General features: G+C 36.7%; 3 protein-coding genes across 6 annotated transcripts; 2 read left to right on the top strand and 1 right to left on the bottom strand.

Annotated features, from left to right (window-relative positions):
* Window positions 1–287: 287 nt before the first annotated feature.
* On the top strand, window positions 288–5,839 carry LOC110417853 (Glycosyltransferase family 29 (sialyltransferase) family protein). The gene is made up of 12 exons (XM_021430418.2): window positions 288–541; window positions 633–706; window positions 907–996; window positions 1,105–1,182; window positions 1,302–1,402; window positions 1,831–2,023; window positions 2,111–2,201; window positions 2,282–2,346; window positions 2,857–3,011; window positions 3,097–3,178; window positions 3,386–3,495; window positions 5,280–5,839. The coding sequence occupies exons 1-12, from the start codon at window positions 454–456 to the stop codon at window positions 5,473–5,475; spliced, it is 1,323 nt and encodes a 440-aa protein (XP_021286093.1). The 5' UTR covers window positions 288–453; the 3' UTR covers window positions 5,476–5,839.
* Window positions 5,840–6,678: 839 nt separating this feature from the next.
* Window positions 6,679–8,138, top strand: LOC110418242 (uncharacterized). The gene has a single exon (XM_021430913.2). The coding sequence runs from the start codon at window positions 6,828–6,830 to the stop codon at window positions 7,779–7,781; it is 954 nt and encodes a 317-aa protein (XP_021286588.1). The 5' UTR covers window positions 6,679–6,827; the 3' UTR covers window positions 7,782–8,138.
* Window positions 8,139–11,827: 3,689 nt separating this feature from the next.
* Window positions 11,828–16,180, bottom strand: LCB2 (long chain base2). Of its 4 annotated transcripts, none has more exons than XM_021431335.2 (13): window positions 16,018–16,176; window positions 15,706–15,924; window positions 15,499–15,564; window positions 15,085–15,173; window positions 14,695–14,840; window positions 14,488–14,612; window positions 14,277–14,370; window positions 14,019–14,182; window positions 13,521–13,682; window positions 12,815–12,941; window positions 12,542–12,708; window positions 12,290–12,397; window positions 11,828–12,146 (listed from the first exon to the last, which is right to left on the bottom strand). In XM_021431335.2, the coding sequence occupies exons 2-13, from the start codon at window positions 15,829–15,831 to the stop codon at window positions 12,051–12,053; spliced, it is 1,470 nt and encodes a 489-aa protein (XP_021287010.1). In that variant the 5' UTR covers window positions 15,832–15,924; window positions 16,018–16,176; the 3' UTR covers window positions 11,828–12,050. The 4 variants fall into 4 exon arrangements, with proteins under 4 accessions (XP_021287010.1, XP_021287011.1, XP_021287009.1 ...); XM_021431336.2 differs by having other exon boundaries at window positions 15,706–15,885; XM_021431334.2 differs by having other exon boundaries at window positions 15,706–16,180.
* Window positions 16,181–16,297: the final 117 nt, after the last annotated feature.

Below are 16,297 nucleotides of genomic sequence, written 5' to 3'. Positions count from 1 at the left end.
GATGCACATCCCTAGAGAAATAGAGGTGTGAAAAGGGTAACAAAGAAGAAGAAGCAGAAGAAATAGAGGTTTGGACTAGGCCCATGTAACAATAAATGGGCTTTTAGTTAACTAGTGGTCGAGGCTAGTAAATTTATTAGTCACCCAATTTGGGCCCATTTGAAGGGTGGGGAGCTGGGACCAAGACCCAAAGACCGCCTGCCTCAATTCCATCTGGACCTCTCCTATTGTTTCAGCCTATTAAAATATGGAAAGAAAGAAAAAAATTCCAATAAGCGGCATATAGATTACACAACTCATGTTGGGCTGTTCCTTTCTTCTTCTTTTTCTCACTCTTTGTTAGCTCTAGAAATTCGATCTGGTTGCTCACTCAGATCCATACTGAAACTGTCATCCATCAAATAAACTAGGAAAGCCAATATTTTCCATAATCGTCCCTCAAATCCCATTTAAATGAGGATTTTGCGGTTGGGTCTTTTAGTAGCTTTGTTTTCTGGGTTGGCAGCCATTCTCATTTACATCACTGGACTCTCCAATCGTTGTGCGTATTTAATATACATACTTCCTTACTTCTTTTTTTTAAAAAAAAAAAAAAACTTTTTTGGGTTTATTTTCATTGTTATTGTTTGTAGATGAGAATCACCAACTGTCAGGTGAAGATTGGGAAGCATTGCAATCTCTGCAAAGTGGTTTCCAGAAGTGTGTGGTCAGTCTACTTTTTCTTTTCTCTTCGTATTCTAACTATTGCTTGTTCACTTCAATAATCTTAACTTGGGTACTGTCATTTTATTTTCAAAAAAATATTCTTGTTGAATTAATGTTGTATATAAGAAATCTAGTTTGATTATGTTATTTTTTTCTTTTCTTCTTAATGGTTTGATTCGGTGTATTTGATAATTCATTCAGAGTGCAAATGGATTAGGTTTACAAGCTATAACTGGTAAAGATTATTGCCAAGTAACACTAACCTATCCTAGTGACACTGACTCCAAATGGGTATGTTTCTGCTTTAACAATTCTATGAATTTATTTTTATATTCCGGAAATTTAGTTCTCTCCATTGGAATTGTTGTTTGAAATTCATAGATGTAATCATGTAAACAGAGGGATCCCAACACTGGAGAAGTTGAAGGTTTATCCTTTGAGTTTAATCTTTGTGAAGCAGTGGCCACGTGGGAACAGGTGAGTGTGCTGATTTGTTTCTCCAATGTGGTTTAAGTTTTTCCCGTATAATGTTGCTTATTTAAGATTTGTTTTATTTCTTTATTGTTGATTTGTTATTTAGTGAGTTGATTGTTTAGGTGAGGAATAGCACTACAATACTCACTAGGGAGTTCATTGATGCTTTACCAAATGGGTGGGAGGAGTATGCATGGCGCAGGATTAATAAAGGAGTGCTACTGTGAGTACTCTTTTTGGTGACTAAAATATATGAGTAGTTGCTTCTACACGGTGTATGCATCAATAGCATCTGATAAGGTTATGAAAGAGAATATAATGACATAACTGGTACATCTGATAAGTTTAAGACCCAGAATATAATGACTTTGCTGCTCATATACATTACATTCCTGAAGAAAGAGGGATGATATAAATTTTTTCCATCAGAATTCAGATGCCACTCTTTTTAGGATTCAGAGAACATCTAATTTCTGCATGTATGACTTTACTCAAAAGCTAAATTTACTTTTATATTTCAAATAGAATCTCATATGTGGTTTTTGGTCTGGATGTTTTACTTAGAGATACTTGATATGCAGATTATTACTATGTGCTTCTGAGATAAACTACAGCTGCAAAAGTTTTATGGAGTTTGTTTCTGTATTGCAGGAACCACTGTAAAAATAAAGCTTTATGCATGGAGAAGCTTTCACTTGTCCTCCCTGAAACACCACCTTATGTTCCAAGGCAGTTTGCTCAGTGTGCTGTTATTGGCAACTCCGGAGATCTTCTGAAAACAAGGTTTGGGAAGGAGATAGATAGCTATGATGTTGTCATTAGAGAGAATGGTGCCCCTTTTGAGGTTAACTTTGGCTTTCTTTTTTTCTTTCACTTTGTTCTTTCGAATAATTTTTCTCATAATTTCCATATGTGAAATGTTCTATTGCAGAACTATACTGAATATGTGGGCAAAAAAAGTTCATTTCGGCTTCTTAACAGAGGATCTGCCAAAGCTCTTGATAAAGTTGTAGAATTGGATGGTATTGGAATTTTCCCACTTGTTGTTTACTTATTATACTTTCATTGTAGTAGAAGCATGCTAAATATATGCATTTTACAGAAACAAGGCATGAGGTCTTGATAATAAAAACTACAATTCATGACATTATGAGCCAGATGATTCGGGTTAGTATATTGTTTCCATCTAGTTCCTTTCTGTGGTTTTGATTTTTCTTCAAACTAGTTCTTCTTGTTGAAACAGCTGTTATATACAGCAACAATAGTTTTTCTTAACACGCATATGCACACATGCAAATGCTAACACACAACACACCTATGATTTAACATTTGTATTGGTTTGGAAAATGTTGATCCTTATATCGGTAGGTGGATTGCCTGTCATTGTTATTACATTTTCTCAACCCCCCCTCTTCCTGCATTTATTGATCAAAATGATGTAAAAGAATGTGTCTTTTTTCCTGTAAAAACTGTGGAGCTTCTTATGCAAAATTGACTGCTCAACCACATTCTTCAAAAAAAAAAAAAAAATCCTATCGGAAACTGTTCTTTAAAATATTGATGGCTGAAAAACTAAAAGATGGAATTTTTAGCAGCATGCTCTTTTCCCCTTTGCTGCCACTTTTTTTTTTCTTTTGACATAAACTTCATAAACTTTTTTGTTGTTTTCATATGCAGGAAATTCCAATAAGAAATCCTGTATATCTCATGCTAGGTGCATCCTTTGGTTCAGCTGCAAAAGGAACTGGGCTCAAGGCTCTTGAATTTGCTCTCTCTGTATGTGATTCGGTAGATATGTATGGTTTCACTGTGGATCCGGGTTATAAAGAATGGTATTGTTCCTTTTAACTATCTTTCCCTGCAACTTAACAATTTAATTGTGCTTACCTGACAAAGAGGACCTTCATGATGTTCTAGGACTAGATATTTCTCAGAATCTCGGAAAGGCCATACACCTTTGCATGGCAGGGCTTACTACCAGATGATGGAGTGTTTGGGTGTATGCTTTCTCTCCCTCTCCCTCCCTCTTTATATTGAAATCTTTGCATGAGTTCTGTCATGGAGTTAATAATTAGAGAAGTTCTCCTTGTGTAATTATTAGTTGGAAGAGTTCGAATTCTCTCTTTTTCATTATGTTACTACAGTCCTATCATAATTAGCCTAGAGAAATCATTATCTTTGACAATTTGCATTTGGTATTGTTAAGCTTATTAAAATCCATTCTCCAATGCGAGCTGATTCCAACCGAGTGGTGAAGTGGGTGCCAAGTCGTAGTGCCATAAGAGCTGCTAGAATTGCATCAGAAAAATTGTTGAGGTAACAGTCTTTTATTATTTCCTTTTTCATCATATGGTAATTAATAATGGGTGATAAGTTGCAGGCTGTATTATACACCTTATGTATCATACGGGCAATCACATGCACAATTATTGGCCAGTTGGACCCAGAACTTAACTCAATAATTAGGTTTTCCCAGGATCTACTAATACATAAGACATGCTGATGGTTGCGGAGACTTGCATTTGATAATCAGTCTTAGCACGCAAAGAATGTTTGAGAACATCTGATCTGACCTTAAGATACTATAAAACAAAGATATTACTGCTCTTGTTATGGGTTATTTGCTGCTTAAGTCAGTTTTCCATGATGCAAGTTGCTTCTAAAAGTTCATTTGCAGCTTTTAAAAATGCTAGAAGTTGCTCTATTGAAAAACTTCTTTGGCTTGTTATTAGCTTTTTGACGTAGACAACTGCTTAGAAGTGGAGGTGTAAGTGAACTAATATGTTCAATCAGCTGCTTGTGAACAAGTTTGGTTAAAGCTCGTTTAGGTTTGTTTATGAAACTTAACAAATAAGTTCAAACAATATCTTTAAGCTTGATTAATAATGAACTGAGTTTGAACATAGGTAAGCATGGCTCTTTTATGTTCACGGACAAGTTCGATAAGCTGTTCATGATAAAAAGCTTGATAAGTGTTTGTTTAATTCTTTTTAACATCATTATTTTTAAGCTTTAATATCTTTCAATAAAATTGAAAATATAATTTAATATTTATGTCATTGAAAAGTAAATATTACCTATATTAAAGTCATACATAATCTTTTCAAGGGTTTTGCTAAAGAGTGCTGTAAGAGCACTCTTTAGGGTTAGTTAAATTACTATTTAGAGTAATATTCTTGTCTTAAATGTAGTACTTAATACATTGATCTTAAAGAATGTCCTTAGGGCACTCATTAGCCAAACCCTTTTTTGAAAAATAATTGTTGTAGGAAACTTCTCATGTGTCCACCAGTTATCCTTTGTGATATTAAGGCTTGAGGAGAGAACAAAATCTCCTTTCCTGTCATTTTATCCTGCCATCCCACATCTGAAGACAGTGTGAGTGGGTGGTCCTTGTGCTCTACAGATAAAGTCCTCCCCCCTCCTCCATAAGCCAATGGTTGTTAGGGGTACTCAATGTGCAGGATCACAAAAAGAAAGCCTTAGCATTGTACATTGACCTTGAGTCTACCATTTGTGAGCTAAAGGACCCATTTTTATTGTGCTTTTGCTACAAGTTCTTTTATAGCCTGGGCTCGGCTAAATTAATTGAGCTGAATAAAGCTCAGCTCATGTACAAGATTGTAAAAATTTAGCTGATCCGAGCACAAACGAGGAGATGCTTGGCTTGGCTTGGTTCATTGACACCCATACTTAAGAGTTGCACAAACAGGTACTAATTATGTAAAACCTTTAGTTTTGCCTATATTGGCATATTGTTGCTCAAGAATCTTGTATGGTGTTAATCAGTGACCATTACAGGTATTGGTAAGATCTCATTGGATCTCACCACAAGAAATCTCACTGTAGTGGTCACCAGAATCTTGTATGGTGTTAATCAGTGACCATTATAGTTATTGGTAAGATCTCATTGGATCTCACCACAAGAAATCTCACTGTAGTGTTCACCAGTGTTAGTGGAGTTTTTTTCTTGAAAGTTGGTGTTAGTAGAGTTTTTAGTGCAGTGCATTAGATGAAATTTGATATAATGAAAACTACTCTGTTCCAGCTTAAAGCTGTGTTCCTAAATATGTAAAAAATGCAATTTCTTCTTTTTGTAGGAGGTTTGGAGCAGGATCTGAAGACTTGCTCGGTTCGTGCTCAATAATAAAGAAGCAAGTTAAAAGGAAACATTTGTCAGTCTCTAAGCTCAGAAAGACTGCTGTTGACCATAAAAAATTTGTGAAAGGCGCGACCATGTATCCTTTAGAGCACAGTCCTGGACATGGTCAGCTTTGTACAGTCCCAGTTGATTGAATCTTTGGTAACCGCGCTTGATCTTGATATTCCTCACTTTGAAATTATTGCTGGATATAGTTTACACAGACAAATTAAAGACTGAAAAAACCGAGGCCGCTCTGGGCTACATTTGAAGCAGCCGCAAGTAGCACACTCAATCTTAAAAGATTCATTTTGGGAGTGAAAGTTTTCAGGCTGCATTGCCTTTTAAAAGCTCCCTTCAGTCGAAAAGCAAGTGTAGATTAGAAAGTCAGTTTTTCAAGGTTTCATGCGTGGATTCATTGTTATTTTTCAGTGCTAATAGGGTCTACATTGTATTCATGAATTCATGAGATTCTGATGCAGACGCTTTACCCATTTCTTAATTCATACAGTTGACTTTCTAGCATGTCTATCATTAGCTTGGTGCCTGAAATTTTTCCATGAATATCAAACGAAGCAAAAGCGCGAGAAGTCAGGGTTGACAAAAGATTCGCAAATCACAACTTACACTTGAAATTTCTTGTGAGAATGTAAACAAAATGCATTAATAGTATCTGTGGTGAGGAGCAGGTCAGTGTGTGGTACAGCAATTTTTCAGTCACCTTTTTAAATGGTTGAAATTCCTAGGCATAATGACAAATGACTTTCTAGTGTCTATAGCTTGTTGATTCTGGATGACCCTTTGGCAGGAATTACTGGAATTATTTCTAGCTTGTAGGCTAAGGCTGTGGCCCCATTTAGTTGACATACTGAATCAGACTTTCTTCTGAGTTTTGTGTGTGAATCAATATTGGTCGCATTAAGTATCAATTATTTCTGGAAATGAGATATGTAATTTTGATAAATACTCGCATCATTAATTTAGCTAAATAGTGGTAATTTTTTTGTCCTCTTAACTTTTCTCAATTTATTAGCATTAATATGAGTATAGGACCAAAACTTGTATAATAAATAGGATAGTTTTTTAATGCTTTTACTTTTCTTTTTTACTAAGCAAAACATATTGAATACAGAATTTATAATACATCCTCTTTGCTTTGTTATTGTATGGTCCTTTAGATCATAATATGTTGCTGCATATCATCTGAAAATCAATTACTGCAACTACTTGAAATAATATTGAAAATCTGGAAAACCTTTTGTTCCCTTTCGGTAGGAAAAGGGGACACGCGTCACTAACCCAACATGTCAATTGACACTCTCCAATTCCACTCCCTTCCTTTCTCTTTTCTTCTCCTCACTTCATTTACTTCACTCTCTCTCTCTCTCTCTCTCTCTCTCTCTCCATCCAAAAGCCACTCCCTTTTATCACAACTTTGCCTTCCTCACTTTCTTCACAAATAGAAGAAACCCAGAAAAAAAAATAGAAAAAGCCTAGAAAAATAAAAATGGCGGAAATAAACCCATCGGACGGCCAGCTAAACGGCGTCGTCGGACCCCTCGTGGTGGCTTCATCTGAGACCGTTGGATCGAAACGCCAGAGACGTCCCAGCGTTCGATTAGGCGACATCGGCGGCGACCAACCCTACGATTCTCATATTCGAAGACCCTCCTCGTCTTCCGCCGCGGCGGCCGGCGTCAAGCAATGGAAACACCAATCCCATCATTCCTTAAATCCCTCTGTCGCCGCTGCAAGTACTAAATCGTCCAAAACTCGCGCTCTAACCAATCTCAGCACTGACTTCAACACCAACAACGAAACCCTCGATGACGAAAGGGATGCTAACAACAATAACAGCAATTTAGATAGCGTCGCTATTGGTAGCTGGAGAGTCAAAGATTTCAAGAAACGGGGCTCCGCCACGAAAAGGGTCCGATCCAATTGGGTTTCCAAAATCGACGATTCCGGCGGCGGAGGGGGCGGAAACATCAGCATCAACGGCAGCAAAAACAACACTAACAACAATAATGTGGAAACAGAGGACAAATACAGTGCCGGAGAAGATAACGATGATTTCGACATGGAGAACTCCGAAAGCCCCATGAAAGAGCAGAGTCCGATTCATTCGTTTGATAATCTGGGTGTCGATGGCAGTGAAAGGGAAGTTCTTTATCATGGGAATAGTCAAAGGAGACCAATTCGGACTAGGGTTTCGGACGGGGTGGAGTTATCGGGGCCGTCTGATACCGACATTAGGCAGTGTGGGGAAGATGGGGTTAGGATATGGTTGAACAGTTTGGGGTTAGGAAGGTATGCCCCGGTTTTCGAGATCCATGAAGTGGATGATGAGGTTTTGCCTTTGTTAACATTGGAAGATTTGAAGGATATGGGAATAAATGCGGTTGGTTCTAGAAGGAAAATGTTTTGCGCGATCCAGAAGCTTGGGAAAGGCTTTTCGTGAGGTTTTTCATGATGCTTATAGGGTTTTTGAAAGGAGAAACTTATCAGCTATGGCAATGTAAGAGTTTGAACCTTGTTAGCTTATATGTTACTTTTCCTTTAATGTAGTGGTAGTAGGAGAATGAGTAGGTTCCTTTGTTAGTGTTTTTTTTTTTCTTTTTATGTTGCACTATATGAATTTTAGTCTGGTGCAGATTTTTTGCAGTGCATTGTGCTTATGGTGCTTTCGTTAAGGTAGTGCTTACTATTGTTGAGAACTTTAATGAAAAACAATGAGGGAATATTAGCTTTTCTTTTGGTTAAAGGAAAGTGCTTAACCAAATAAGGCAATTTCAAGCATATTCTTATGGTTTTCATATTCTTTATGATTATGAAATGGAAATTATTCTTACAATTAGATATTATGGAACTGCTTTGTATTGTGATTAACATGGTGAATTCATGCTGAAAGTTGCAGCTATTACTCAAGAGCTGTTTCTTTACTCTGGTTATTGAAGATTCTTATTGAAAGAAGTTGTTAAGATGAAACTCTTGTAACTGTTTATTTTGAATTACCATGGACTGGCTATAGATATTTGCACTCCATCTGTTCCTTTTGTGCTCTTTGTGCGTCTATATGAGAATATATGTATTAACATCTAAACTACTTTATCTTAGTCATCCAGAGGTTACCTCTCACTATGCAAATTGTGTTTTAGGATCAATGATGATGTTTGAGTTTCTGTTTGCCTGAATTGCCCTTTGGTGTTTAGTGGGCTTTTGTTTGGTATTGGTAATGTAAATGTTTAGTTGCTGCAATCAGATACCTAGTGCCACTCGCCTCAGCATTCATTCCCGATGCTCATATTCTTGAAGGTTTCAATATGCAGAAGACATCATAATTTTTCTTTGTGGTATGGATATCTGCTTCTAATTTGGCCATTAGAAATTTTTGCTTCTCTCTTGTCCTGGGCACACCTTGCTAATATATGTGCTTCTGAAACAGTGAGTCTGAGAAAAAGGTGTAGCCATTTTTGTATACTACATGAGTTAGTATATTTTTTGTATTCCATTAAGTCCCTCACATTACTTAGTGATTTTGTCAAGTATATTCTAGTTATTAAAGAACTTGGCAAGATGGAGAGAAAGAAAAAACAAACAAACAAAATAGGAGTTGGTGCAGAAGGGATTACATGTCCAAGTGCTTCTTTAACACTATTGTATTTTTTTATTGCGTGACTTGATGAATTGAGGATAGGTATTACTGAAGAGAAGAGTAATCTTGAAGAACTTAGCCTATGTGGTCATGTGCATATGTGTCAAATATTAAGAAATTGAGTTTTAAGCTATTGTTGGGGTGAGTGGAAATCCAAGTCCTACCTCTTTCTGAAACTTCTTTCTGAATAGATCATTGATAATTGGGTAAATTACTCCTACCTCCGTAACTTTTGATCATAATTCACTCCAGGTCCATTAGTATTAAAAATGGACATTCTGCCCCAAAATCTTAAATACTGATAACGGATTTTATAAAATTACTACAATACCCATAAAATTAAAAAGTTAAAAATGTCAACAAAATTCACCTTGAACTTTCAAACTCTCTTGTTCTTCTTGGATGAACCGATTCTGCAAATTTTTTTTGTTACAAGAGTAACCATTTAGATGCCAGACAAAGTATTAAACTTGAGTGATTTTGGATTTTCACTTTGATTTTATTAACGTAGTTAAATTGTTGTGTTGTGTTTTGGAGCAATCATTTTGTTTGTTTAGAATGGTCGACAAAACTCTGCAGCATTTCTTTATATATTTCTATCAAGGATTTTCTACCTATTTGTTAGTTAACTTCAAAGCCTGGGGTAATCAAGCAAAACATTTGGCAACACTTTGATTAAGCACCGACCCACAACTGCCAAGAACCCACATTCCAAACCTAACCCTAAAACCCACATCCTTCCCGTCAAATCCATCCCAAAAACAACTAAAATTCTGGGTTCAGGCTTCACGAGCGAAGAGGCTTTCCCAAGAACCTCAAGATCAAATTGTTGAACCCAAATTTTGGCTCAAACAATTCTCAGTTTTCTCTCCAACAACCTGAAAAACTTTCCCCTAGCTTTCTTGACTTCCCTTCTTTGGCTCTTAACATCGTCACTGACATCTATGAAGTGAGATTCAGAGTCTAGGCTTGTCCCTCTTTTTCTGGTTACTTGAAAAAGAGCAACAACAGCTACTTATATATTCATTATTGTTGGTTTTAGCTTAATCTCGGGACTATGCTTTTGTTTTGGTCTGGGTTTTTGGGTGTACAGTAGGTTGAGTTTTTGTACAGAGGACTGATAGGGTGAAATGTTGTTCTGGTTGTGATACTGAGTTTGTATTGTCCACTGTTGAGGTGAAGAATGCATTATGTATCTTTCTTCCAGTAGACATTTTTGGTAAATATTTTTGTAGCAATGCATACCAAGCTTTAAAAAAAAAAGTCATTGTTGTGGGGTTGATGTAAAGTTTTAACCGTGGGAAAATGAAAGACTGAGAAAATCTGGGGTTTTGGTGTGGGATTAAGAGTTAGGGTTGGGGAATTTGTTTGGTTGATTCAATTGTTTTAGTTATTGTTCTTGTTCCTTTTGGTATGATTTGTCCGATAATAGAGGTCTCATCAAATTGCATTTGTGGGTTAATTTTAATGATAATTCTGGTAGAAGGATGGATATCCAACTGAGTCTTGAGATATCAAATGAGTCTTTAGATATTAGATGCCCAATGGAAGCTAAGTCCTGGTACAAATTCCATCAGAATTGTATTTCCATTGGAGAATATGAACAGTGCACAGAAGGGTAAAATGGGTATAAAATTTATGACATATTGAAAAACCAAAAACATTAACGGTAGGATGTATATGTCTGACGATATATATATTTTTGGGGCAAAGTGTTCATTTTCAATGCTGATGGATATAGGGTAAATTATGATCAAAAGTTAGGGAGGTACGAGTATTTACCCTTGATAATTTTATATTTATAGTTGTGTGAATTATTCATGGACTTTGCCTTTTGCTGTGAAGTCCAACTTCTCATGCTTATTGTTCTTCTATGATGAATTGTCTGCCAGTGTGATGTAGCTGCCCATATTGATGGATTTGTCAAACATATAGCTCATGATTTGAATTAATTAAAGCCAAATCCAGTATTGGTGGATCTGTTTTAGGAGCATATTCATGATTGTTTCTTATTATATTACGCTGGGTTCTTTCATGTGCAATTGTCTAGAATTGGGAATGAGATGCAGGGATGAATGGTTCTGGCATTTTTGTAGCATATATAAAAAACATAAACATATAAGGATTATATGGTGACAGGAAATTGTTCATAAATCTCCATCTTGGTGAGGGAGTGTTAAAACTGGTTCCTGTATAGTGGCTTTGCAAAGTAGTATAGCTCCAATTGTACCCAAGTGCCAATGGGAGCCAGTGAATGGGGTAGGCTGAGTCTAGCCAAAACATTAAAGGAGACGTCATGCATCAATGTTTCTCGAGTCCAGTAACAAAATTCTTGCCTCGAAAGGAATATCCTTCTTCATGTGCTTGTGCATGTAATAAAATTTGCCGTTAATTTGTTAGTGAGCTGATAATAATCATCTAAATTAATCTTTGGCAAATGATGATTTTTCTTAGTTTATTTAATGATTCTTCGATTACACTCTCAACTTGACTGCATTTTAGCCAACATCTTTCGCTAACACACTGTCATGGTTGATTGACCTTGACCTGTCCGTAATTTATGCATTACTAGATATTGGCTTGATCTGCGTGGCCAACTGTGTTGAGTTGCAAATGACTCGAGGGTTAACTGGCTGCCTTATTCGTGTGATGCAAGCCTGCCATCTTTCTTCAGATAAAAGAAAGAATGAGCAATGTATGATGAGAGGGACAAGAGACTGATACTCTGCCAAAATATTTTCTATAGAAAGAAGAATGGGAAAAGTTAGTTAAGAATGTAGAAGTTGGTGGTGAAGCCTGTTTTCGTCGTCTTGAGGTCTCCTATTTCTATATCAAAGGTGAGACTTGCCGCGGGTTGGGAAGGAGAAAATGATCATACAATGAGATGAATTAAATTAGTACCTATACATTAAGTAGCAAAAATCCCAAGAACATCATGCGCAAAACCACTAACATGTAGGAACCTTAGGATACTACTGGGCCTATTGGTACTACAAACGAGTGACTGATGAAGAAGAATCACTTGTTAGATAAAATCTACATACGGGAAGCAATTCCAAGCAACTTTTCAACCTTTCACTCCAATTTGATTGTGTCTTTCCCCTGCTCCAGTTTCTTAGGCTCTGCAGGGAAGTATTTTATGCCCACCATATCCCCGACCTCACTGATAACCTGTCATGAAGACAGCAATTACAATTAACCCTTGAAACAATCACCTTGTGCACACTAATTGATCACTCCAGTAGCGATTTCTGATCCACATTATAACCAAGGCAATAGAGTAGGGCAGAAGGAAGCAGAGAGCCACTAATTACCTCCAAGGCTTTAAGAAGGTCTTCCTTAGTATGTGCGGCAGATATACAAATACGTGCCCTGGCCAAAAGTAGTGGGGTGCCAGGGAAAGCAACTGTAACAACAGCAATCTGTTACAGCATGATTACATTTTCAATAACTGGTCAGTACACACTAGACAGAGAGTCATGCACTGTTAAAATAAATATAATGAATGGCAGAACTATAATGTCAAAATAAGTTAAAAGGACAGCTGAAATTGGCTTTAATCTCACATTTTGTTTGAGGCACCCTCGGGAAAATGCAGGGATCTTTGCCGGATTGTAAAGCATTATAGGCATTACAGGAGAATCATTGTCTCCAAGGACCTCAAATCCCATCTTTTGCAGCTCTGACCTGAAAAAGTTGCTATTCTCACGTATCCTTGCAAGTTTTTGAGCCCCTAAACATTACACAAAAAAGCCTCAAGTCATGACAAAAAGATTTGAAGATCCAAATGTGAAATCACAATGGAAGTTCAACAATCTTAGAAGGAGAAAACATCGAACCTCTACTAGAACCATCCTCCCCAAGAATAACCTTTATTGCAGATATAATTTGCCGTGCAGCTGGAGGCGATATTGATGTTGCATATAGATGAGCAGGACAAGTGTGCTTGAGATATTGTATAAGTTCCTGAAATTGACATGGAAACAAGTTAGTTGCAAGATTTGTAGAACGAATCCTGGATGATCAACAGAACCAAGCTAAACTTTTGTTTTTTTTGAAGAGCAGAGAAAAGGAATTCATTAAAATAAGGGAGCAGGAAATCCCTTTGTGAGAATGAACTCAAAAAACAGAAGATATTCGTCAATATACCTCCCTTATGACTGGGCATAATTTACCAATAGCCCCTGCAATGGACCCAAGATCAGGCATTCAAAAGAATCATCCCTGCCTCACAAGAACAAAAGCAGCAGCAAGAGCAGTCCACCCAGTCCTATACATAATAACGGGGAACAAACAGCAAACCTAAGCTCTATTCTATACACCTAGACTTATATTCCATATCAGCATATATATCTTTTAATCCAATCCATCATTTTCACACTCGATCAAAGAAATCACCAGCCATCATCACACTATAGAAACCCTCCAGTAAACTGATAGCAGGCATATCAAGCTAAACTACAAATGGAACAATACCAAAATGACAACAGTGCAAGGCGACTTTAAAAGATCCAGGGAAGTTAGCAATTAGCAAAAGCAACAAACCTTGGATCCAGCAATATAACCACCAAAAGACCCAAAAGATTTTGTAAAAGTTCCCATCATGATATCCACATCAGCAGTATCCACTCCTAAGAGCTCACATACTCCTCTTCCTGTCTTCCCAACTGCCCCAATGCTGTGAGCCTCGTCCAAATAAACATATGCCTAAAACAAATGGGAAATAGACATAACTTACAGTTAAAGAAATCAAAGATGATGGCTGAAAATGCATTATAAAGTTGTTGGAAAAATTTTAAAAAAAAGGGAGGAAATCATTAGAAAACAGGACATACATAGTATTCATGTTTATGGGTTAAGGTAACTCGACCTCATTTAGCTTTAGCAGTTAAAAAGCAGTTATTACAGTGATTTTTCTTTTCTTTCCCATTATTACTTGATCATTAACCGAGTGCCAAAAAGAAAAGGACAAGGGCAGACTACTTTAAGGACAACCCAGAATGAATTATCAGGAGAACATGATCATTATATTAACTGCATCACCTTATACTTCTTGCATATTGCAACAATCTCAGGAAGTTTACAAAGTTCGCCTTCCATACTATAAATACCCTCCACAACAACAATTATCTTCTTCCACGGTCTATGTGTCCTGGGCTGTCCCTCAGCGATTTGTTCTCTGAGAACTTTCTCCAAATGAGAAGGTGCTACAATAAAAAAGACAAAAGTGATTTATTTATATCAGCATAGTGATAAGTCAATTAATTATTAATTAAGTTTAAAATACCAAATAAAACTTACTATTATGTTGAAAAACTCGGATGGTAGCTCCTGAGCCTCGTGCACCATTGACAATTGAGTTGTGGTTTAATGAATCACTAATAATCAACCCTCCCTGTAGATAAATGCAAAGAAAAATAACAATGACAATAGTGACAGAGCAAAGACCAAAATAAAGTTTAGATATACACATTTTACATGAAGAATGCTCATGCTATCATTGAGTTCATACCTTTCCCATTAGGACCGGAAGGACAGCAGAGTTTGTCACATAGCCCATGCCAAAGACTATAGCAGCTGGCTTCCCAACAAAGTTTGCAACACATTCCTCCAGTTCTTTATGCACTGTCGTCGTTCCTGGTGGGGAAAAGGCAGTGGACAATTTCAGATAACCAGGAATGTAACCAGATTGACTGCGAGGCAGAATTAAAAAGTATACCTCCATCAACACGAGTACTACAGGTGCTTGCTGAAAATCTATTTAATGAATCAATTACACGGGGTGTGCAATATTCATCAGATGCCGCAAAGCCAAGATAATTGTATGATCCCAAGTTCAGACACCTATTTATCTTGTCAGTTCGCCTGTAAGGGATGCAAATCAGGAAAATTAATCAACATAAGCTTGTGACATCAACATTTAGCAATCAAGCTTTCTATCTCAATCATTCACCTAAGAAGTGAGCAATGATCAGATGCCAAATTTTCTTTTGCATATCGTATAAATGCAATAACAAAACAAAGTCGGAATATACAGAAAACTGTTGTAGAAGAAATGAAAGTGAGCTTGAAATAGGATTGAAAAGTGAAAGCATAACAGAGGAGTCACTTCATTGTTTTATTATTGTCATTCGAGTAGCGCTCAACAACGTCAAACCACGCATCAGGAGCACTTGATATCGGTCTCCCAAAACAATCCTACAGAGGTGAAAATTTAAAACATGTTACCAGCATTATTACGCAACAGACAGTCATGTACAAGTTGCATAGGAAGAAATTGCCAAAAAGACTGTCTAGGATCAAAATGGAGCTACCTTGATCTTCAAAGATACAAAAAGAACAACAATCAAGTGCTTCTACGCATAACGGATTAATAAATTACCATTAGGAACCAAACTTAGGATTCAAGCATTTAATTTCTCGAGTGAAATTATCTCTATTAAAGCTTAATTTGATAATTTGTCTTCAGACATCTCCAGGAAACTTAAATGAATCAAGACATCATTTAAGAAAAAGAAAATACCTGAATGCGAAGATACAAGCGTCGAACGTAGAAATCTTCAAGTCCTAAACAGATCGGAGCATATCCCTACATAATACAAAAAAAAAAAAGAAAGTCACGCAACTCGTTTCTATCTACGCAATTTTCAAACAAAATAAATTCTAATAATGGCGATACTATTATTCTAAAAAATGAAAAACAAATAATAAGACAGAAAAAAAAATGAACCTGGAGATTGCTGGCATGCCACCAATCAAAAATTTTCCTGAAGAAATCACGGAATTGGCCAAACGCGAAGAGAAGGCCATAGCTGAAGTAGGTGGTTAAAGCGGTCAAATACGGAATTGTGATCATGTTTTCCCTTCGAAGCTTTTTTAATCTCTCTGTCTCTTTTCTCTTTTTATCTCTCTTCACCGAATTAAGGGGAAAACAAATTATAATTTAGATCTGGAAATGAGAGTTTTAAAAGATTTTATTTATTAATTTATGCTTGAAATAAGCGAGAAAATGAGATCACAGAAATTCAAAGAAGAACTTCACCAGGAGGGAGAGAGAATTGAATTGGCCAGTCTCTCTTCCACCGTTCCACGATATGATTTTCAACTTCAAAACAGTTAAAAAAAAAAAGAGAGACAAGAATTTTGACTTCTGGTTTTCAGAGATGGACGATTCGTTTGCTTTGTAGAAAACAAGGGAAAATCGCGGCAAGAGGAATTTTCTTGACTAAATATAATGGGTTAGGTTAAGAAAATTCTAGTCAAAGCCCAAAAGGTCTTTAATGGACTGGGCCAGACCTTTTCTGATTATTATTCCTTTGAAC

The sequence above is a fragment of the Theobroma umbraticum genome, unplaced genomic scaffold (assembly GCF_002168275.2).
Source record: "Theobroma umbraticum cultivar Fairchild unplaced genomic scaffold, ASM216827v3 scaffold_50.0, whole genome shotgun sequence".
Classification (NCBI taxonomy): domain Eukaryota; kingdom Viridiplantae; phylum Streptophyta; class Magnoliopsida; order Malvales; family Malvaceae; genus Theobroma; species Theobroma umbraticum.
This window is presented reverse-complemented; position numbering and strand designations above follow the sequence as displayed.